Below are 23,593 nucleotides of genomic sequence, written 5' to 3' on the forward strand. Positions count from 1 at the left end.
AAACTTGGAGGTCAAGAAGTCAAGACCTTTAGCTTGATGTTCGGGCTCTCAAGCTCTCACAAAACCACTCCCTAAGCAATTCACTCTAAGCCCTAGTTAGACGTCCTTAAGAGGACTGAAATTTCAAGAAGAAGATTTATGGGTGAAAAGAGAGAATGATCACAAAGGCCTTAGATTAGTGCCTTATCCTTTGGGCATATTGAGTTTAGGAGGCTCAAGATAAGCTAAATCATTTCTAAGGAGGCTAAAAAATGATGCCCTAGGTATCAACTTTTATTACCCACTTCTAAGGAGAATGGAGTTTGATGGAGAGTTTAGAGAATTCCTCCACTAAGAACATTCATTACATGTTATACAATGAATAACATATGCAATTCTCGACTAGATAGCCTTTCAAAAATCAATTTTCAACAATTAGGGCATAAATTAGCATAATCTAGAAGCAACAATTCCATACATTAGATAATTTCAAGATAAAATTCATCAACAATGAGCACTTACAAGACAACATGTAGTATATCCATCCATTATCCAAAGAAATAGCTCCAAAGATGATCCAAATAGCTTCCAAACATCGAAATGCATCCAAATGATCTCTAATAGCCGAGAAGGAACAAGTGTGAAATTCTCTAAAGAGGTCAAATTCTCCAAGTGATGATGACGAAAGACTAGAATGATCTCTCTCCAACTTATACATGTCAAACGATGTCTAATTTAGCTTAGACGCCCCTCAAGTTGTTAAATAATAGGCAAAACTAGGTGAGGTTACAAGCCAACCTCATATCCAATGCAAAACATAAAAATGAACCCACAAAAGACGCTGAAATGTTGATGTCATGCATGAGTAGGCTCTTCTAGGGCATGTGTTGGGCTCCTCTAGTGACAAGTCGTGCGTAGAGGGCTCCAAAAATCTGGATCTAGGGGTTGGTCCCTAAATCTCCATGCAAATATCCTGTGGACCCCAATTTTAGGTTTGGGGCATAAAATGGGTCTCATAGGTCTCCTAGTGATAGAATAGACTAGATTTGATCCAACATTGAGGGCTTAAAGGATGGTGCTAGCCCTCCCATGTCTCAAGGGGTAAGACAAACCTCATCTGGGCCTCACATCAGCTGCCAAAACCCATATATACTGCTAAGTCGGTTGGGGGCATGTTAGTCCAAGTGCATGATCTCATAAATAATGTGGGGCAAAGCACAAACTGTTAGGGTACTATAGGTGCCCATGGAATGGAGTGATTCTCTGCAACTAATAGGAGTCCCATGGCTCTCAACTCCTCACCTAGAGGGTGTCATAATGCTCCTCTAGTCGACCTGCGCTCCAATTAAGTTGCCCAACCCATGATGAAAACCACCTACCAGTCACACACAATGTTTGGTGCTACATCTTCACCATTAGGTATAATTAATCATTAATGCATCTAAGTGAACCAAGCTTGTTAATCAAGGGAAAATTGATACCATACGAGGCTTTGATCACATAATAGTGTTAGCTCCCTAGGTAGGAGTGGCTAAGAAACAACCCTATTAGGTGTTCTCAACAGCTAAGGGAATGACATGTCCCTTGTACATCCTTCAATCAATAAGTTCCATGTGAATAATGATGGAACAGAATGGTGATAAAGGGGTCTCAGGGCCAAATGCCATGGTCAAAGGGGTAGCGATAATAAGGAAGTCTACATATTGGGTGTACAAATGTGAGGAGGGAGCAATCATGGTTGCATGAGTTCACCCAGCCTTTGTTTTTTACCCCTCTATTTACCTTTTGCTTTTTCATGATTTTTCTTTGTATTACTGCTCGAAGTTGTAGGAAATGGGAGCATGCTATGAATAATGTATAGCAGTTATTACCCCCTTAAAGGTGGGGCAATTCATTGCCCATTAGGGGTTGGGACATGCATGGGTTCCTTTTATGATGTGATGGGGCAATCATTGGCCCTATGAACCAGGGTGATGGTCATAATGATAAGGGGTAAAGCTCATGCTTCGCTTTTTCCCGCGTGCTTTATTTAATGTCTCGGCCATCTTTTTCATTTAATGATTTCCTTTTTCTTTTGTTTCTTGCTTGTAGCTGTGATATGTGTTTAACTTTCTTTTGTTGAAATATGTAACTAGGTTCAGCCTTCATAATGTCTTATGAACTCTTGATTTTATGTATTTGATGTAAAGAGAAGAAAATTTATTATTATTATTGTTATTTTATAGCATGGGTTTCATGCTCAAGGTCAATTTATTTATAGTTCAAGCACCTATTGTGTGCTTCTAGGGTTTTTCGTAGAGTCAAGAAGTCAACAGAGTCGTTGTCATATATAAAAGACCCCATTGGGCATCTTGTAACAAGTCAAAACAATTTATTTGAGACAAAATTGTATCAAAAGACCCCATTGGGCATCTTGTAACAAGTCAAAACAATTTATTTGAGACAAAATTGTGTCAAAAGACCCCCCAACATCAAATCCGCCTACAAGGAATCAAGTTGGCCTCATGAAGGGAAGCCTATATATAAGAGGCATTTGACCTCAATTGAAGAATACATACAAGACATGCGCAAGAGCAAGAGAAGAAGTTTGATCTTAAGGAGAAGAAGTCTAAAAGGCAAGCGAAGTTCAAGAAGGAAGTTGGTATCGAAGCTTTCAGTCTCTCTCTCCTCCTCTAATATGCAACGAAGTTGTGAAGCTGCATCAAAGTCAAAGCTGTGAAGCTGCATCAAAGTCAAAGCTGTGAAGCTGCATCAAAATCGAAGCTGTGACGCTACATCAAGGTCAAAATTGTGAAGTTGCATCAAAGTCGAAGTTGTGAAGTTGCATCAAAGTCGAAGTTGTGAAACTGCATCAAGGTCGAAATTGTGACACTGCATCAAGGTCGAAGTTGTGAAGTTGCATCAAGGTCAAAGTTGTGAAGCTGAATCAAGGTCGAAACTGTGAAGTTGCATCAAGATCTAAGTTGTTGAAGCCACTAGGTTGAAGATGTAGAAATTGTTACAGGGGGTCAAAGTTGCTAAAGAAGTTGATGGAAGGTCGAAATTTGTTGTTGAAAGTTGTGTAAGGAAAGATCATCAAGAAGGAAGGTTGACTTGGTCCTGGAGGGGTCTTTGTCTTTGCTCTTAGGTCATGGAATTCATCATTTGAAGATTCTATAAGAAGAGAAGAACTCTTGTAGGTTTTCCTCTCAAAGGGAGAGGTTTTGGCCCTGGCTTGCAGCATATATCTTGTGTCCTCTTGTTTTATTGATCTTCATAGTCTGGTAGTTGTTTGATCATAAGAACACTATAATAATCAAGTAAATAAGTTAAGTACAAGTACAACAAATTAAAGTTAAGAACATCACAAGCAATTATGAAAGTAAAGAGAAATCACCCTAATCTCGCTGCCCAAGATTTCTCAACATCTCTTAGTTGCATCAAACTCCAGGGCAACATTTCCAGGCCCAGCCTAGATATGTGGACAAGGGTAGGGGGTGTGACAACACCCTTTGGACCCAATGGTCATGTGGACTCAAAGAAAAGAAATAGTGAATAGGGCTCATAATGTGCGAATCAAAGTGATAAATATGGAATGGAAAAATGGGACCACGCTACCAAAATTGGGGTTTCCCAAGTAGTGCCCTTCCTAAGGCTATAGGCAAACAAGGGAAATACAACTAAACTAGGGTTCAAGATTAACCTCCCATTTAAGGTGAGGGGTAAAAAACATGGTCAAAACCCTTCCTTCTTCCAAGTAAACCAATAATCCATGCCAAAATTCCCAAATGGAAAACAAGCATAAGCAATCGATTACACAATGAAAAACATACTCTTTGGGTTGGACTGTCCACCTCCTAACATGTGCTCTTGACAAATTGGTGAGGAAACATACAACTGATGCAAGTGGCGGAAATAAAGTGGCACATCACATCAGCTATAAGGTGCCTATCACATTTTGTTGGTTGTCAGTTGGAAGAAAATGAATAGGAGAAAAGCTCTCCTAGGGGTATCGACTTTTGGTGGGTAACAATACCATAATCCTTCAAAGGGTGAGCTAGGATATAAGGCTCACCTTGTAATAAAGTCATTGTATAACTTTAGGATATGTTGAGCAATCCAATCCCACATTCATAAGTGGAGATGATTTGCATAGTGAACAATTATATATAAGGAGGTAAACACAATTGTAATAAATGCACTAATTTTTCATTGATCATATCATATTGTGTTATTATGAGTATCTTCCTTCGAGCTCAATTATGTGACTCAATCTTATCTAGGATATCCTCATTTTTAGCTCATTTTGTAATACTTGGTGGATAGAGGGGGGCTCATATGCAATCCTCACACTATAGAAGCCTTTTAGTCATCCTTTAGTTGTGGATGTAAAACTTTTAGCTTATTGATATTTTGTATCAAAGGGGGGATAAGCTTTTGAGAGCTATCATTTCATGCTCAACGGGGTCGTTGGAGTATTAACACAACAATTATATTTAGGATACAAATATTTCTATAATGGTCACTTAATCTATCAATGACATGGGAACAATGTAACATTTAGATATTGAGAATAGGGATTAGGTGCTTAAAAAAACTTAAGCACTTGTAGGTATTATAAGTGACACACCTTAACCACTTAGGTTATAAATTGTAATGAGACATGATGTAGAAGTGCAAGAGATATATATTGGTTGTAGCACTAATAATAAAAATATATATTTAGTTTTCTATCAACCATCATTTTCATGAATGTGTGCACCCTAAATTTCAACACATAGCTCCCAACTAGCGGACACAAGGAATCTCATCACCAACAACTTCTCCATCTTGGATGTAAGGAGAACTCCAAGGTGAAAGCTTTCTTGTTAGAGCTTCTCTCTCTTCCTTGTCCATATTATACCATTAGCTTCTTAGTGTTTGGCATTAACTCTTTATAGTCATCTTCTTCTCCTATTTCTCTTCATACTTCATAGAGATTTTTTGGCACTCCTAATATGCTTGTTCCTTTCATTTTACAATATTGCATTCAGAGATCTTTTCATAGCAATCACAATGCCCATTTTATCTTATATTTGTACTTTTTCCATTCTCATCGATTGAATCTAGTCACTAGTGGACATTAATGTTTAACTTAAAATCAACTAGTAACAAAATTCTCGAGTTTTAAGTAACTACTGACCACATTTTTTTATCACTTGCAATGTGATCCATTTTATACGCATTATGAATTCAATCATTTATAGAAGACCTTGGAAAGAATTTAACAACTACAATACTTTTATGTAAAGCTTAAACCCCAAGGGGATGTCATTTATGTCTTTCCACAGTTGACAGTCAATGTAGGTAAAACCAAGGTTATGATCTTCAATGCTTCAAAGAAAATTCTTATAAGCATGCATTTCTACTTCCAAGGGGAAGAGATTAAGATCACCACATCACAGATCTACCAGGGAGTATAGTTCACAAGACCTCGTCTTCATATGCAGCAAGCCCTCTAGCCTCGGCTTAGCAAAGGGTATGGTTCCCTGGCCCTTATCGAGAGATGGTGCTTCCAGAGTCAATTTCAGGACATCGTGTCCAAGATGTACTACATGGACGCAATTATTAGACCCATGGTCCCCTATGGCTCCGATATTTGGGGGTCGAACTTGGTATAGATAGACAAGGCCTAGATGGAGCGAGTCTAGACCTTGTTTTTCAAGCGTGTCATCTGATGCAAACATTTAGTGCCATTGCCCGTTTTATATGCATTATGAATTCAATCATCTATAGAAGACCTTGGAAAGAAGTTAAGGACTACAATACTTTTATGTAAAGCTTAACCCCCAAGGGGATGTCATTTATGTATTTCCACAGTTGACAGTCAACATAGGTAAAACCAAGGTTATGATCTTCAATGCTTAAAAGAAAATTCTTATAAGCATGCATTTCTACTTCTGAGGGGAAGTGATCAAGATCACCACATCATACATCTTCCAGGGAGTATGGTTCACAGGACCTCGTCTTCATATGCAGCAGGCCCTCCATCCTCGGCTTAGCAAAGGGTATGGTTCCCTAGCCCTTATCGAGAGATGGTGCTTCCAAAGTCAGTTTCAGGACATCTTGTCCAAGATGTACTACATGGACGCAATTATTAGACCCACGGTCCTTTATGGCTTTGAAATTTGGGGGTCGAGCTTGGTATAGATAGATTAGGCCTAGATGGAGAGAGTCCAAACCTTGTTTTTCAAGCGCATCATCTAATCCAAATGTACAATCCCATAGCCCATTATTCAGGCAGAGTTTGGTGCCCACCCCTTCCGCTTCGATGTCATCTTTCACCTGGTTTCTTTTCTCCACAGAGTCAAATCTTTCAGAGATTCAACTACCAAGAGAGACCGGTACCCCTACCTTGCACTTTGTTGCTTGAAGGCCCTCGCTTTGGCTCACCCCTTAGGCCAGACATGACGTTGGTTCTCAGATGTTTCTCAACTTCTCCAAATAATGACCATCTTCCCAAAGCGTCTTCCCCCCTTCAGATTCTCCTTTGCTACATTGAACCATCTCATGTCGCCCAAACAAGTACTGAATCAGTTCATCAACGACGATATCTACAGATTGTACATTCAGTTCACTTGGACTTCCCCATTGTCCCCCAATGGGCCTTGTCTCGAAGATGTCCTACCATGAGCATTTCCTGGAGTTATAGGATAACATCATCGTCTACCCTCCATACACCCACAAACATTGGATGCACTCACTTAGGATCAATTTGGGACAGCTTCAAGTTGGTTCTCATCGACTCCGAGTGGAGACTGGCCACCATATGCCAAGATTTGATAGGGTCTACCACGTGTGTAACCTTTAGTAGCCAAAGATAGAGCAGCCCTCATTTTTAGGTGGCCCCTATACTACGAGATTAGAGGGCACTATTATTGCCTCTATAGAGGTTCAGGAGGATCCCTCTTTACCTTCTTTTGGTACCCTGACCAAAGATGCCTAGCCCTCTTCATTAGGGAGATATTCGGACACAGATCTCAAATCCTACATACCACACCTCACATGAGAATGATTCAGACGATCACATCATACTTCTAGGTTGATCTACTTAATCGGAGAAATAAGCAACGAGTTGAGTACCATAGTATTTCAAATAGTAAAACAATGACACCTCGGGTCTCCCCTCATCCCTCCTCCCTTTGGGACACCAATCAATAACCTCAAGACCGTTGTGGAGGTGTCGAACAGCACATCAGTTCAATCACACATAAAGCATCAGAGGGATTAGTTCCAAATGGTTCCCGAGCAAGGTGCCACCTCCGCTCCACCCCCCCCCCGACAGACTTCTCCCCATCCCCAGTAGAATAGCTATAAACTTATCCAAAGCTTCTTTCCTTCGGCCTTGTATGATAGGAGTATCCCTCACTCCTACATCCCAACTAGGATCGTGCAGCCAGAAACCTTGTTGGATCCAGAGGACTCTGATAGCGAACCAGTGCCATTGTCGGCCCCCTCGCCATTAGCCATCAGACTCAGGCATTCCTGACATTATCGACCTCCAGCCCTAGACTTATTCACTTAGTCTTCTACTTCACCGGTACCTTTGATTCAGTTATATACATGTTTTTGAGGCTGTCCTATTGTTGTTTCCTTCTTTACTTCAATTTATCCTAGCTTTAGCTTTGCAATTTCCTAGGAGTTGCATTTGCACTCTCACTTTGTACTCGTACTAGATGTATACTTCAGCTCCATTGACCTACTTTTGTGGTCATTCATTGGAAATTAAAAAAATTACCTCATCTTATCCACAAGTTTAGTTCTATATGTTCATATTCAACATCAATGTCACCCTCTCCTTGACTTGATTTTAATCTTCCCAACAATACATGGGATCCATTCCCTGAATACTACCTCTTTCAAATTCTAAATACAATTTTCTTTCAAAACTAGATGTAAAAAGAGGAGATTGGAAATCAAAAGAAAAAGTAAAGAAAAAGAGAATAAAATCTCAAGAGTCAAGACTATAGACTGAGAGAATGACCTTTTATAGGAATGGAATTCGACTAATTATTAACCTCCTAACATAAATTTTGCAATCAAATTTTCCAACGAACCTTAAAATTTACTTTAAAAAAAAAATCATAATGTAACATAACAAAGTATAAGAATGAAATAAGATAGTGGTGATCATACAAAAAGACTCCCAATTCATTCTCAATATATGTATTATTGGTATTAATTAGCAACACAAAACAGTATCATTGCAAGGACCTTGCATAGATTACTATCCAATGGATCTCAATAAAAATATCACTATCTACGCATCAAATAATTAATGGTCTTATAGCACATCAACAACATGACAAAAGCTTACATAAGTGCCCTTGCTCTCAGTCTGTTAACCAATATCTTGTCCAGCCCCTCAACATAACCTCATTTTGATTATACCAGCCTAGATCCATCCGAACTCCGAATATAATAACCACCTAGAAAGATCAAAAAGAAATCAAAGTGCAAATTCCTTGGTCCTTTAAAGAACCAGAGTTAAGATGGATCTACCCTGGGGTGTGCGTGTGCATCTTAATTAATGCTTAGTAATTTTTTATATATTATATTTTACATTTTTTCCATTTTGATTAATAGCCATAGACATTAAACATCTAATTCATACTGGTCTGTACAATGTACCACATTTCCATTGGTACAACTAAGTCATCTATAGAAAGGGTATTACACTAAAAGATTATTAACAAGAAGCTATTTTATTCTGTCTCAACTTAAGAGGTCCCAACAAATTAAAAATGATAATTCAAGAAATGTATAGTATACCTCAACATGAAGGCCTTTCCTCTTCCACAAAAGAGATCTAAGAGCACGTTTTGTTTTCCCCCCACCATTATCTACACGATCTATAATTTCTGTAGCAGAATATACAAGAATATCTGGCTCTGCATGTTGAAAATCTTCCAGGCTGACAATTGACTGCAAAAGGACCACAACCTATGAGAATCCACAAAACATTAATGCGTGGGAGTATGAGCTTTTCAATACTAAATGCTTGATATAAACAGACTAGAATCTTGGCTTCAAAAATAGTCTTCTTTAACAATGAAGCTTTTTGAACAAAATGGACATTGTGTTAAGTTGCCCTTTCCCTTCCTGTAGAATACAAAACTGTCCTCTATTAGGCATATTTCCAAATGCAAGCCTATAATTTAGAAAACAGCTAACACTTTAATGTTTGATTCAAAAGCAGTGCAGCCAAGTGGTTCCAAAAACACACAAATAGAAGCATCTTGTTACGGCTGAAAGAGCGGATGAAGCCTCCAATTTGTAAAAGAAGACAAAACTGTTGATTGGTCTGATACTATGATGAACATATACTGCTTTCTACACTGCTTCCTGATATTTGTTAGTTTTTGGATTACTCTGAAAGTGTTTTACACCATGTTTGGGGGTGCTTCATAAGATTTGGAGTACATGGCGTATGTTCAACCTCCAAATGGTCCACGATGGATTAGCGCATAGGAGATGGTCCATGATGGATTAGCATAATGGACATATCTTGCCCATGTCTGCTTGACCTCAATTGGGGTCTTGCTTGGCATTCTTCCCTGGAATGTTGGAGTTTTCTTGACAGCTTGGTGGACATCCTTCATTGTTGCCAGTGGCCACAGGGAGAGCTCCACTTGCTTGGACAAATGCCCTACTTAGGAGGAGGAGATTTGTGCATTTTGAAGGAGGGCATCAAGCCCAAGATGGCGTGGGGTAGCTTGGATCCATAGATGGTGGCTTGGAGTAGGCTCAGGGATGCCTAGGCTGTATTCTAAGTCACCTGGTTCATGTTCATGTTCAAGTTCAACAATCTTGAAATTCGGAAAAAATTCACCAAGCAAAATACATTAGATAAAATTCATGATTAAAATTTGACAAGTATAAATATAACACACACACACACACACATCTATATTATTGTTATTATCTAATTCACATATCTCTTGTAATAAATTATATATATATATATATATATATATATAAAGAGTGAAATTATACATGAGCTTATTGTCACAACGTGTCATGGTCTTCGTGGAGCATTTTGAAGACTAGGGCTAGGGTTTATCCCTTGACGGTTTGAGATCAAGGTTTTGTGATAGAACCCTTAGGTCTACTTGATGAAGAAGAGAAGAGGACATCATCCCTTGGAGGACTTATTTGAGTGATTTATGCATAATGAAGCTCCTTGGTTGTGCTAGTGGCTCTCTTTGTTTTGCCTGGTCTGAGTTTTGGAGAGCTAGTGGATTGATCTAGCCCGGTGATACGGATATGGTATGATCAAACTTCATCTTATGTTGTTAATGAAGTTTTCAGTTGTCCAACTGATTCGAATTGGATCATTATATTGTTTGTCATCCATCTTGATGCATTTGGAGTGGAAAAAGTGGAGGAATCAGCTCATGGGATCGTTTTTACCAGCGGGGCCCAGTTTGGCAAAACAGGGTCTGAAACTTTTCGAGAGTGTTTTCAAACAACATTTTTTGGGGGTAAAACTTTGCCACTATAGCGCACACCTTTTCATGCTATTCTACACACAGAGACCTTTCCAACTACGCAAGAAGCACGCTAATCAGCACAGAATAGAGAAATCATTCAATGTGGGAGACAGAGTATGGCTATAGTTGAACAAGGAGAGGCTGCAGGGCCCTGGTAAGAAAATCAAGGCTCTCAGATATGGTCCCTTTGAGATACTGGAAAAGGTGGATGATAATGCCTATCGACTCAGTTTACCACCATACATGTGCATTTACTCAGTTGTGAATGTAGAAAATTTGAAACTCTATGAGCCTTCTATGCTAGATCAGGAAGAGCAACAAGTCCTACCTTTTGTAGAGGATTTGGCACTAGATGCTCAAGCAGAGTTGACAGAAGATATAGTTTTGCAGAAGAGGTCTAGAACTACAAGACAGTGGCAGCATGACCTTTAGCAGATTGGGTTGAAGGGACGACTTCCAAGAAAAGCTAAATGGTACACCAGAAAGAAGGTGGGCAAGGGGGGGGGGATTCCCTCACCTCATTCAGTAAAAGATTTTGGGGACCAAAAGCCTCCCAAAATGAGGAGGTGATCCAAATTGGATCATTATATTGTTTTTCATCCATCTCAATGCAATTAAAGTGGAAAAAGTGGAGGATTCAGCACATGGGACTGTTTTCACCGACAGGACCTAGTTTGGCAAAACAGGGTCTGAAACCTTTTGGGAGCATTTTGAGGCATCAAATGATGTTTTTTGGAGTAAAACTTTTTCTCCTTTCCGCGCACCTTTTCATGCTATTGTGCACACAGAGACCTTTCCAACGGCGCAAGAAACGCATCAATCAAAGTCCATATGCAAAAGTTATGCCACTCAGAAGTTGACCTTCCTAATTTCACACCTATAGTTTGGGAGGATGTCGCGTCAGCCCCCATTATTCATGGAAAAAGGGCTAGCCACGTGTTTTTGATATAAAAGACTCTAGAAGAGTCATATTGTAACACTAGTTAAGAGTTGAAGTAGTCAAAATTAACCACTAGTAGGCTATCGGGTTGTGTTGTAACTGGGTCAGTAGGAGGAAGAGGCATTTCATTCTTTTGAGAGCATTTTGTTCCATAGCTAAGCAAAAATAGCCAGGAGAGACAGGAGGCAGAGCACACAGAGAGGATCTGTGAAATGTAGCAGCCCACAGGCCACAAGCATTACTTCTTTGCACCTGCAATGATATTTCCAAACAGAGAGAGAGCGAAGCGACCTCACCTTCCAGTTGGGTTTTCTCCCAAAAGGGTTTCCAAGAGAGCATATCTTGTCTTTGTGTGTGTGAGCTTATTTTGTCATTTTCTACTTTTCTGCATAATTTATATTCGCATGCATGCACTAATTACAGTTAAATCCACATATCTTAAACTTTAATAAAACTGTAATAGTATAAAATTTCAATTTTCTAATATATTATTATCAGATCTGTTGTGACGAACTATCCAATGGAATATCCACAATAGTTTACAAATAATTTGGCATCAGAGCAGGTTTCTTTGGGTATTTTGTAGAGATTGCAAGAATCCAGATCGGCAGGGCTGAAAATCGTAAAACCCTAATCATGGCCGACGAATCTGTAAACAAACCTCGTGATCTTGTAGAGGTGAGGTTTTCGCGGCTAAAACAACAAGTCACGGATATAAACGGTAATGTAAACCTCCTCATGGCGGCCCTAAACAATAAGTTGGGTATATTTGGAGAAGATGGGGGTTCGAATTCAGAGGACAAATCAGAAGGGGGATCAGGAAATCGAGAAGACACAGAGAACTAGCCGAAGAAAGAACCCAAAAAAGATCAACCCAATTCAAGTGTCGTGAATCAATCCATGTTTAAAGCGGAAGCAAAAATCAGTATCAAGTCGTACCATGACAAGATCGACGCTCTGAAGCTGAACCACTGGTTGCATCAACTAGAAGTTTATTCAGTGTCCATCGGATCGAGGAAGGGCAAAAGATCCTATTTGTGTGGTAGGAATTAGAGGGCCATGCACTGACTTGGTGGGAGAGCCACACAGAAACCCTGAGGTTGGAGGGAGAACCTCCAGTGACTAAGTGGGAGGATTTCAAAACCCTCATTAAGTCACGGTTTTATCCCATTGGGTACGTGGAGGACCAGTGGATCCGATGGCATTACTTCAAGCAAAAGTCGGGCCAAAGCGTGTAGGAGTACACCACAGAATTCAGAAAGATGACTACAATGTTGGGTATCTCTCCAAAGAACCCAAATGTACTCCTCAAGTATTTGGGGGGTCTCCACCGTCATCTGTGTTAAACTCACATGGACAGCAAGACAGATATGAAAGATAAATCAGTGAATACATTTTTTTATTAACAGGAGATGTACATTTATAATACAATGTTGTGACTCTTGGGTTTCAGATCCCAAGGTCTCTTGGACTGCTTAGTCTTTTCGGCTTCCACACTAACCCTTTAGGATTAGGTGTCCAACATTCCCCCCCTTAATCCGAAGGGTTATGTATGAGTCCAAGAAGAGAGCTGTAATACAAAATGTGCAAAAAATGCATGGCAGCACTAGGCTGAATGTGCTCTATGAAATGTTGGTATAAAGGGCGGTGGTTTAAGGATGACCACCAACACTGGAACGCTTAGTGCAGTTCCCGGAACTCTTCCAAAACTGGCAAGAAACTGAAGTTTTCTGCTAGAGGAAGTGTTCTCAATCTGTGATGGTTTAAGGATGACCAACAAACTCTGGAATGCTTAATGCAATTCCTGGAACTCTTCCAAAACTGGCGAGAAGCTGGAGTCTTCTGCTAGAGGAAGTGTTCTTAATCTGTGATGGTTTAAGGATGACCAACAACTCTACAATTCCTGGAATGCTTCCAAAACTGGCAAGAAGCTGAAGTCTTCTGCTAGAGGAAGTGTCCCAGATTGCCAACTGAAGGCATGTTCAGGGGCATCTTTGTCTCTGGCTACAACTCTGAAACTGGTGTGGCAGGTTGTGGCTCAGGCTCGCTTGATGTGACTTTGAAGCTTGTAGATGACCATCATTTCCCCCCCTGTCAGATACAAGGTGAGAAGATGGAGAAAACTCAACTGCAAGACTGTTCAATATTCTGGAACAAGTTTTGACATGTGTTTGGAATATCTTCTTGGCTGTTGATGCCCATTGCCAAGAAGCGATCCATCCAAGATGAATCTTTGTTCTTGCAGGACGTTTGTTTCTGAAGCATCTGTGTGAAGAATGGTTGGTTTTATGACAGTGCTTACATGGATGAAGATCAAAACAGTGATCTTTCAAATGGCCAACTCGGTCACAGTGTTGGCATTTCACGATCTGTTGTTGTTGTTGTTGCTGTTGCTGTGGAAGAGGGGCAGAATGTGGAACAGCTGAAACTGAACTGTCATAAGAAGCAGGTGAACTGTCATCAATGAATCCAACACTCTGAAACTGAATGGGCTTGGCATAGTCTGGAATATGAAAGGACAAGTCCTTGTCATATCCAAGACCAGTTCTGTGCTTGTTGTGGACAAGCTGTTCCCAAGGTCTGATGATGGGCTTGGGAAGTGCAGACTGAGTTTCTGCATCTGCATATACAACTGCTGCTTTATTGGATTCTGGATCTGATTCAACTTCAATCTTACTAATTTCACCACTTGCTGTTTTAACCTTGAACAACATATTGTTTTGAGCAGAAAACAATTTGGAATGACAAATCTGTTGAAGCTCATCTTGCTGGAACTGAGATTCTAGTTGCAAAAAATCAATCTTTTCTTGTGCATCATGCACGCATGTCTGAATGTCACAAAGAGTGTCTTTGCTAACATTTACCTTCCCACCAATAGTGGAGTGTATTAGTGTATTCAGCAACTCTAATACATCATCAAATCTAGCCATTGTCTCAACAAAGAAATGAACACTCAACAATCCAGCTAAGAATTTAGCCAATCACAAACAGATTTGTGTCCAGCAAGAATGAGAGGCTCAAATTCCTTCCAACACAGATACAATAGATATGTTTCACCCTTAAAATGGTCAGGTATACCAAGATACGCTTTGTATGGATGCACAACTAAATGACTTCTTCCTTCTTTGAAATTCAAACTTCAACTACAGGAATGGATTACATATACCTCTGATATATCAACTCTAATAATAACAGAGATCTGAAGTAGAATATACCAACAAATGTTAGGAAGAACAGTGGCTGTAGATAATTGTTATAAGATCACAGAAGCTCCTTCATTACAGAGGAAACACCACAGTGACAATATATGCAACGTATTCAGCTCCAAGATAGAGAAATAAATATGGGGTGTCTTCAATATACTCGTAGCCACACATCCAATGAGATGAGAAAGTTTGAGACCCTCTATAGCAGAGGTACATCACCAAACATCACTTCCAATAGTCTATACTCATTGAGATTTCAAACACAGGTACAGTGATATGCTGCTCAATTTTGTTCTCTATCAAATCAAACTTTAGTTTACAAGGGCATGCTACGGTCCGATATCCTGGGGCAGTTTTATCTAGATCTTCAAAACGAGTTATATATTTCACCATTTGCTATCTATCATAGGCGATACAGCACAAATACCAGTCCTAGATGGCCTCTTGCACAACCCATGAGATTTCTCGGCCATAATGCAGATGAACATTTAGTCAAGCAGGTGCAAGCAGAATGTAAATGACTGCCACTGTAATATGTGAGCACTGCTATCACTGTACTATGTATTAGAGCATATATGTGTTGACACAGGCCAGGTTAACACAGAAATTAATGAGCGCATATATGTTGAGCATATAACAGAGCGCATATATGTTGAGCATATAACAGAGCGCATATATATATATATATATATCACATGAAAACGCTGCACCGAATCATCATAGCATCAATTCATTAAAAACGCATACCAAAACCCGCTCAACTCATCCTCAGCCCAGTGCTCTAGTTTACAGCCAAGCCACAAAAAGGGAAGAGCCTTCCAAACGACTTTTCAAACCACCGTTCCAAAGCAGGCGGACAGAGGCATTCTCACATTAACGTTCTGGTGTCTCTTCAGATGCTCGAAGTATTCTCGAACAGCGGCAATGGAATGAGCAATACGGAGAAGTTAACGGCTTCTCATTTCTCCTTTTCATGCGGTCTATCGAACTCGTGACCTCCTTTTGATAAGTCACCACAAACGGCCATCAGAGTAGCGAGGACCACCCACGCTTCCGCTTCAGGCAACTCTGATGTATATCAGCAGCAAACTGTCATTGAAAGCACACGACGGACATCAAACTATTAATACAGAGATGAGCCAAGAGGTTAATGAAGACAGGTGCGCTCTCGCGCTATATCTGCATAAAATCGATTTAATGTATCTCATATGAAGCCGCGCATCAACGCTTTACATATGTGCCAATCACGCACTGAAACACCAACAACCAGGTTCGAAGCCGCGCATGAGTACTTACCAGATTACGTTCCAAATTCCATAAACAAACCTTATAGAGCTCAACTCATACAGGCGAACATTGTACGCTGTATTGCAGAGGAATTTGGCCGAATCAAGGCGAAATTCTGCCAATTTTATTTGTGCCTGCGTTTCCAGCGCTCAACCAATCGTTCTACAGCAACTTCCCACAGATTTTAGCATCTTTTTAATTGATACTGATGCAAGGACCATTATCACTTCATGCAGATTATAAAACATCAACTCCTAAATGTGAAAAGCATTTCATTATCACAACATGAACTTCAAACATAAACTGCCCGCAACTCTGATCGTTCTTAAACTATTCATCAATTCCGATCATTGTTGAACTATTCATCGAGGATGGCCATCAGAATCTTCTCCCTCGCCCTTCCGTCTTTCTTTTCTCTCGCGCTTCCGCAGACATAAACCTCCAAACGCATAAACCAGCTGAGTTAAAGATAAAGCGGACAGAAAATCTTAAAACTGCAGAGACAAGGATGAAACGCAAATTTCCACAATACCAACTTCTTCACCCACTGCACCGGACTGCTATTCCTCAGCTGAATTAAAGATAAAACGGACAGAAAATATTAAAACGGCAGAGAAAAGGATGAAACGCAAATTTCCACAATGGCATCTTCTACTGCAGCATGATCGCAGACCACCGACTGCACCGGACTGCTATTCTTCTCAGAGGCACGAAGTGCTTCAGATATTAAAACTACGGAGTCAAAGAAAAGACGCACTCGATGAGTTATGAAAGTAGGTCAGTTACGGACTTAAAATGAAACGCACTAGCCCACAAAACAATTTCACTCAACCAGAACGGTTTTGGAGTCGGCTTCAGGGAGCTGACACCATCAGCAGCGCAACGTTTTATATGGAAAATTGAGCAGCGTGGAGCAGGGTAATTATCATGAAACGCTCATGGACAGTGCAGACAGCACGCAGGAAAGGAATATGCACAGCCCAGGGAGTGCAGAGGATATGAAACGGTTTTGGAGTCAGAGCGCATTCAAATGAATATGTCAGGGCAGCGCTCAGGTTATGACAGCGCTCAGGGGAACGTTTAGGAATAGGACAGCGCTCAAGCGTTTCAATGTCAGGATGACAGCACAACAGAAGCGCAGGGCGCAGTTCAACGACTTCCAACTGATTTGCAGAGATGGACCATAAAAACTCATTAAAACATAGAAGCGTTGGTTTACACAAGCCACAAAAACAAGTGGCTCACACAATATTGAGAAGGTTATGAACGTACTGGCTCCGATACCATGTTAAACTCACATGGACAGCAAGACAGATATGAAAGATAAATCAGTGAATACATTTTTTTATTAACAGGAGATGTACATTTATAATACAATGTTGTGACTCTTGGGTTTCAGATCCCAAGGTCTCTTGGACTGCTTAGTCTTTTCGGCTTCCACACTAACCCTTTAGGATTAGGTGTCCAACAATCTGCATGAGCAAGTGATATTGTTCAAGCCCAAATTGGTGGATGAGGCTTGTGTAGAGGCACATTACTTGGAAACATAGGCCTGAAAAGAGCACAATCAAGAGGATCGAAGCAAAAGTAGCATCAGGAAGCTTCTCAGAAGGGGAAGAAGAAGCAAAAAGGGGGAAAAGATAAAAAGACGACAACCACAACACACCAGTGCAAAGATCCTAGTAACCACTGCAACATTGATGGCCATGCCGAGGAGAAGTGTAGGAAGTTGCATCCAGAGCTAAATCGAAAGAACTAGAAGAAAGATAGTAAGAAGAAGAATCTCATGGCCACTTATTCGAGAAACCAAGTTGAAAGCAGCTCAGACATGGATGAGAAGATCATCAGTGCAGAAGAAGGTGAATCTAAGTAGCCTTCAGCAACAGGAAGAAAAAGAAATGACCAAACCCTTCCATATAAAGATACAAGTCAAGAAGACAAAGATTGATGCTTTGTTTAACTCGGGATCGTTGGCGAATATCATTACAGCAGAGCTGGTCAAGAAGTTGGGGTTGGAAATTCGTGATCATCCAAACCCATATCCATTGGGATGGGTAAATAAGGATGCGGAGCTGAAGGCAACAAAACAGTGTAAAATTAGATTTGCTATCAATGCTGATTTTTTTTATGAAGTGGATCTGGATGTGATTCCCCTTGATGTATGTGGAGTCGTGTTTCAGAGTCCATACATGTACATGTGTGATGCAATATTCATGAGTAGAGCTAAATAGTACCGACTTATCAAGGATGGAAAATCGTTCATCATCAACGTGCACAAAGGCAAGTCGAAAATTTCACTAGTAAGTGCCAACCAAGCCAAGAAATTGATCAGTTCTAGTAAGAAGTATGTGTTATTGTTTTTAAGAGAAAGTCAGTCTGTAGAGGAGTCAATAAGAGGCAAGGCATCCCTGAAGGGGTGTACTAAGAAACATAAACAACAATTGGAGGAGTTGTTACAAGCATACAAGGATGTGTTTTGAGAACCTAAAGGGTTACCACCTAAAAGAGAAGTGGAGCACGAGATCCATCTATTGCCAGACTCCCCATTGCGAAATATTGGGTTGTACAGGCAGTCTGTTATAGAAGCAAGTGAGGTGAAGAAACAGTTGCAGTAGCTGTTGGAATAGGGTGTCATTCGACTGAGTACATCACCATGTCGATCACCCATCATCATTGTGCCAAAGAAGGATGGGACTTGGCAGATGTGTATTGATTACAGGGTGTTGAACAAAATCACGCTCAAGAACAGATACCCCTTGCCCAAGATATATGATTTGTTGGATCAATTGCAGCAAGCAAAATACTTCACCAAGTTGGACTTGAAGTCTAGATATCACCAGGTTCGAGTCAAAGAAGAAGATACATGGAAGACCGCCTTCAAAACCAGGCAAGGTTTGTATGAGTGGTTAGTTATGCCATTTGGCCTATGTAATGCACCAGCTACATTTATGAGATTAATGAATGATGTATTGCGCTCTTTTATAGATTCATTTGTTATTGTCTATTTGGATGATATACTGGTATATAGTGCTACCTGGGAGGAGCATATGTCACATTTGACGTAGGCATTGGAAACATTAAAGAAGCACCAGCTGCTAGCAAATCTCAAGAAGTTGGAGTTTGCGCAACAGTCCTTGGTGTATCTAGGGTATGTGATCGGTGGAGGAGAGCTGAAGATAGATCCTTCCAAGATAGAGGCCATCATGAAATGGTCAGTGCCTACTAATGTTTCTGAGGTCAGGAGTTTCATTGGGGCAGCACAGTACCTGAGGAAATTCATAGCCTCATTTTTAGTGGTAGCAGCACCGCTCCATGCCATAACAACAAGTGGCAAGAGTTTCCAGTGGGGAAAAGGTCAGCAGAAGGCTTTCGAGGAGCTAAAGAAGAAGATCAGTCAAGCACCAGTTCTGGCATTACCAAACTTGCAGCAGCCCTTTGAAGTGGAGATAGATGTGAGTGGGTATGCTATGGGAGTTGTCTTGCTGCAAGGAGGAAGGACTGTTTGCTACTATTCTTAAGTATTTCATGGGGCAGTTCTTAACTACCCTATTTATGATAAGTAGCTTTATGCCATGGTGCAAGATGTGAAGAAGTAGAAGCATTATCTGATGGGAAATGAGGCAGTAATCCACACAAATCACCAACTTTTATAGTACTTGCAAGCCCAAAGTAAGCTACAGTAGACCAGGCATTACAAGTGGATGGGGTTTTTATAGCAATTTCATTTGGTGATCAAGTATAAGAACGGCAGGACAAACAAGTTGGGTGATATGCTTTCAAGGCCACCCACATCAAAGATTACAGCTTTGGGGACTCTTATGCACATGGAGTCATTCACCCATGATGCATATAGAGAGGCATATTCAGAAGATGAGGACTTCAAGGAGGTGTATTAGCAGTTGCATATTCAGAGTCATGTGCACGATAGCGACAACACTGTTGACTACCATATCCAAGATGGGTTACTCTACAATCTTGATAAGCTATGTGTTCCTAAAAGTGAGCGTTTGCTGTTGATTAGAGAGGCTCACACCTCTAAGGTTGCAGGGCACTTTGGTGTAGGGAAGATCGTGGCTAACTTGCATAGGTTTGTGTATTGGCCCAAGATATAAGAGCAAGTAGAGGTTCATAAGAGGATGCCTACTTTGTTGTACCAAAAAGCCTAGCAACAGGAAACAAAGTCTTTATCACCCCTTACATGTACCTACTCGTCCTTGGGAAAGCATTTCCATGGACTTTGCGGGAGGTCTACCAACAACCAGGAAGGGACATGACTACCTGTTCATGGTAGTTGACATGATCAACAAGATGTGTGTTCTGATGCCCTGTAAAAAGACCATCAGTGGACAAGAAACAACAAACTTGTTCTTTGGACAAGTCTAGGTGCACTTTGGGATACCAAGGAGCATCATTTCAGACAAGGGCACAAGATTTCTCATTGCATTTTGGACTACATTGTGGGAGAATATGGACACAAAGTTGAAGAGATCTAGAGCATTCCATCCACAGACAGATGAGCAAACAGAAGTAGTCAATAGGACTTTGGTTCAACCTTTGAGGGGATACAACCAGAAGCATCTGAAAACCTGGGATGAAAATCTAGTATATATACAACATTCTTATAACAGAGAAGTCCACACTTCTACAGGAAAGTCCCCATTTGAGACTTGTTTTGGATATTTGCCACCTTCACCTTTGGATATTGCATATGGGCAGCAAGGAATGACGGAAGATCTTATAGGATATGCCTTGAGGGCTGAAAAATTTATAGAGAAGATTAGGCAGATCTATCTACAGGTAAAAGAAACACTACAGAAGTCACAGGAGAAGTATAACGCCAGGCATAAACAGTGCAGAACAGAGAAATCATTCAAGGTGGGAGACAGAGTATGGCTACAGTTGAACAAGGAGAAGCTGCAAGGGCCTAGTAAGAAAATCAAAGCTCTCAGATATGGTCCCTTTGAGATACTGGAAAAGGTGGGTGATAATGCCTATCAACTCAGTTTACCACCATACATGCGCATTTAGTCAGTTGTGAATGTAGAAAATTTGAAACTCTATGAGCCTTCCGTGCTTGATCAGGAAGAGGAACAAGTCCTACCTTCTGTAGAGGATTTGGCAACAGATGCTCAGGCAGAGTTGACAGAAGATACAGTTTTACAGAAGAGGTCCAGAACTACAAGACAGTGGCAGCATGACCTTTAGCAGATTGGATTGAAGGGACAACTTCCAGGCAAAGCTAAATGGTACACTAGAGAGAAGGTGCCGGGGGGTGGATTTCCTCACCTCATTCAGTAAAAGATTTTGGGGACCAAAAGCCTCCCAAAATGGGGAGGTGTGATCCGAATTGGATCATTATATTGTTTGTCATCCATCTCGATGCATTTAAAGTGGAAAAAGTGGAAGAATCAACTCACGGGACCGTTTTTACCAGCGGGACCCAGTTTGGCAAAACAAGATCTGAAACCTTTTGGGAGCGTTTTGAGGCATCAAATGACATTTTTTGGAGGTAAAACTTTTCCGCTTTCCCGCGCACCTTTTCATGCTATTGTGCACACATAGACCTTTCCAACGATGCAATAAACGCATCAATCAAAGTCCATATGCAAAAGTTATACCACTCAGAAGTTGACCTTCCTAATTTCACACCTATAGTTTGGGAGGATGTCGCGTCAGCCCCCATTATTCATGGAAAAAAGGCTAGCCACATGTTTTTGATGTAAAAGACTCTAGAAGAGCCTATATTGCAACTCTAGTTAAGAGTTGAAGTAGTCAAAATTAACCATTAGGAGGCTATTGGGTTGTGTTATAACTAGGCCACTCGGAGGAAGAGGCATTCCATTCTTTCGAGAGAATTTTGTTACATAGTTTGAGCAAAAATAGCCAAGACAGATAGGAGGTAGAGCACACAAAGAGGATTTATGCCCTGTAGCAACCCACGGGCCACAAGCATTACTTCTTTGTACCTGCAGCCATATTTCCAAACAAAGAAAGAGAGCAAAGCGGCCTCACCTTCTAGCTGGGTTTTCTCCCGAAAGGGTTTCCCAGAGAGCATATCTTGTGTCTTATGTGTGTGTGTGAGCTTATTTTGTCATTCTGTACTTTTTTGCATAATTTATATTCGTATGCATGCACTAATTACAGTTAAATCCACGGATATTAAAGTTTAATAAAGTTGTAATAGTGTAAAATTTCAGTATTTTAATATATTATTATCAGATCTGTTGTGACAAACTATCCAGTGGAATATCCATGGCAGTTTACGGATCACTAACACTACTGTAATTTCTAGATTTCAGCCATATATGTTCTTCATGCATTCTTACTTATGGATATCTATGTCTTGCTGATATGATATAAGTAGAGAACAATTTTGTTGAGTGATTTGACATCATATTTGAAGAATCTGTTATGAATAAAAATTATACAAAAATAATAAAACATAATGTAAATAAGAATAATCATAATTAATAATTAACTAACTAATAGTTAGTATTGAAGAGACATGTTCTAAAAACATGTTCGTTAGTGAAAGGGTACCTGCCTAAGGTATATAAGTAGGCCCTCATTCTCATTTGTAATCATCTCATCTCATATCAATTCTTTTATATAATAATCAATATACACAATTACCTCCCTACAATGGATGTCTTTGTCTTCAAAGTATTCTGAAGATTACTCTGTTGCGTATACAAACTTTGTTCGTTACATTGGTATCAGAGCCACGTTGATTGATCACCAGCCCTTTGGCCATCAACCCCTCGTCCATTGCCGTTGGAATTCAGGATTTTAGCCACAAGAAGCCTTTGGAGGTTCTCCAAGGTTAGCATCAAGCGATTAGCCATATTAAAAAAAAAAGAGAAACAAAAAAATATATATATTATAAAAAAACAATATAAAAAAATTATATTTAAAAAAAAACAAACAAACAAACAAAACAAAACAAACTTACCTTCGTCACATTCCCGACATAACAATCAACGCAACCTCCCCGCCTCGGTCGTCGCCATCCAAGCCACACACCGCCAACATCGTATCATTCCGCCTACAACCCTTTCAAAAAACAAAGAAAGAGAGAGCACATGACAGGCAACCCAACCGCTAGACAAAGTGACTGTTGCAGTTCCGACAGTTCTCCGACACAGGTAACCATTCACAAGATTTGCCATTTCCTTCGTTCATTGCTCCTGTTGTTGATCAGATCACCTGCAAGCTACCATACTGTTGCAACCACCGCGGACTCGCTTCTGCGCAACTACTGTCATCATCTTCCGCAACTGCCAATACACCATTTCCCCCACTACCCCACGCTGAGTGCCTGTTCCGTTGATCGCCTCCATTCTTAAGCCCCCGACCACAATGTTGTAAGTTCTTGTAACCCTGCTTCTTTCTCACAAGAGGAGGAATTGATTATTACCATTTGCAAATCGCCACTACTAGAACATAACTAAAAGTCACACTATCCATAAATTGTTCATACGAATTGCGCACCAATCCATACTTCGAACAATGCTTGTACCTTAACATCAACCGATATGCATAATCTCAATCTAAATAATTAATTAACCAGCCGCCATATAGGATTGCATCATACAGAACGACATCTGTACAGTTCGTATTGGTTACAACCCTACATCGCTTAAGCATTGGAGTATCGACCTCCACAATTG

The 23,593-nt window shown here is 40.3% G+C and overlaps 1 protein-coding gene across 4 annotated transcripts in view; it reads right to left on the reverse strand.

The window, feature by feature from the left end:
- The window catches only part of LOC149153483 (uncharacterized protein At3g49140-like), a 297,229-nt gene that overhangs the window by 32,621 nt on the left and 241,015 nt on the right, over positions 1–23,593 (reverse strand). For 2 of the 4 annotated variants that reach the window (XR_016262519.1, XM_089439338.1), the window contains exon 10: positions 8,770–8,922. Coding sequence is in view for 2 of the 4 variants with exons in the window: in XM_089439338.1 (XP_089295464.1) it covers positions 8,770–8,922 (153 nt within the window). In the remaining 2 variants the exon portion in view is untranslated. Of the gene's footprint in view, positions 1–8,283; positions 8,362–8,769; positions 8,923–23,593 lie in introns of those variants that run through there. The other 2 variants (XM_089439339.1, XM_089439340.1) reach the window with 2 other exon arrangements.

This window comes from Pinus tabuliformis, chromosome 9, assembly GCF_031772625.1.
Source record: "Pinus tabuliformis cultivar Carrire ecotype Pingquan chromosome 9, CPIR1, whole genome shotgun sequence".
In the NCBI taxonomy this organism is placed as follows: Eukaryota; Viridiplantae; Streptophyta; class Pinopsida; order Pinales; family Pinaceae; genus Pinus; species Pinus tabuliformis.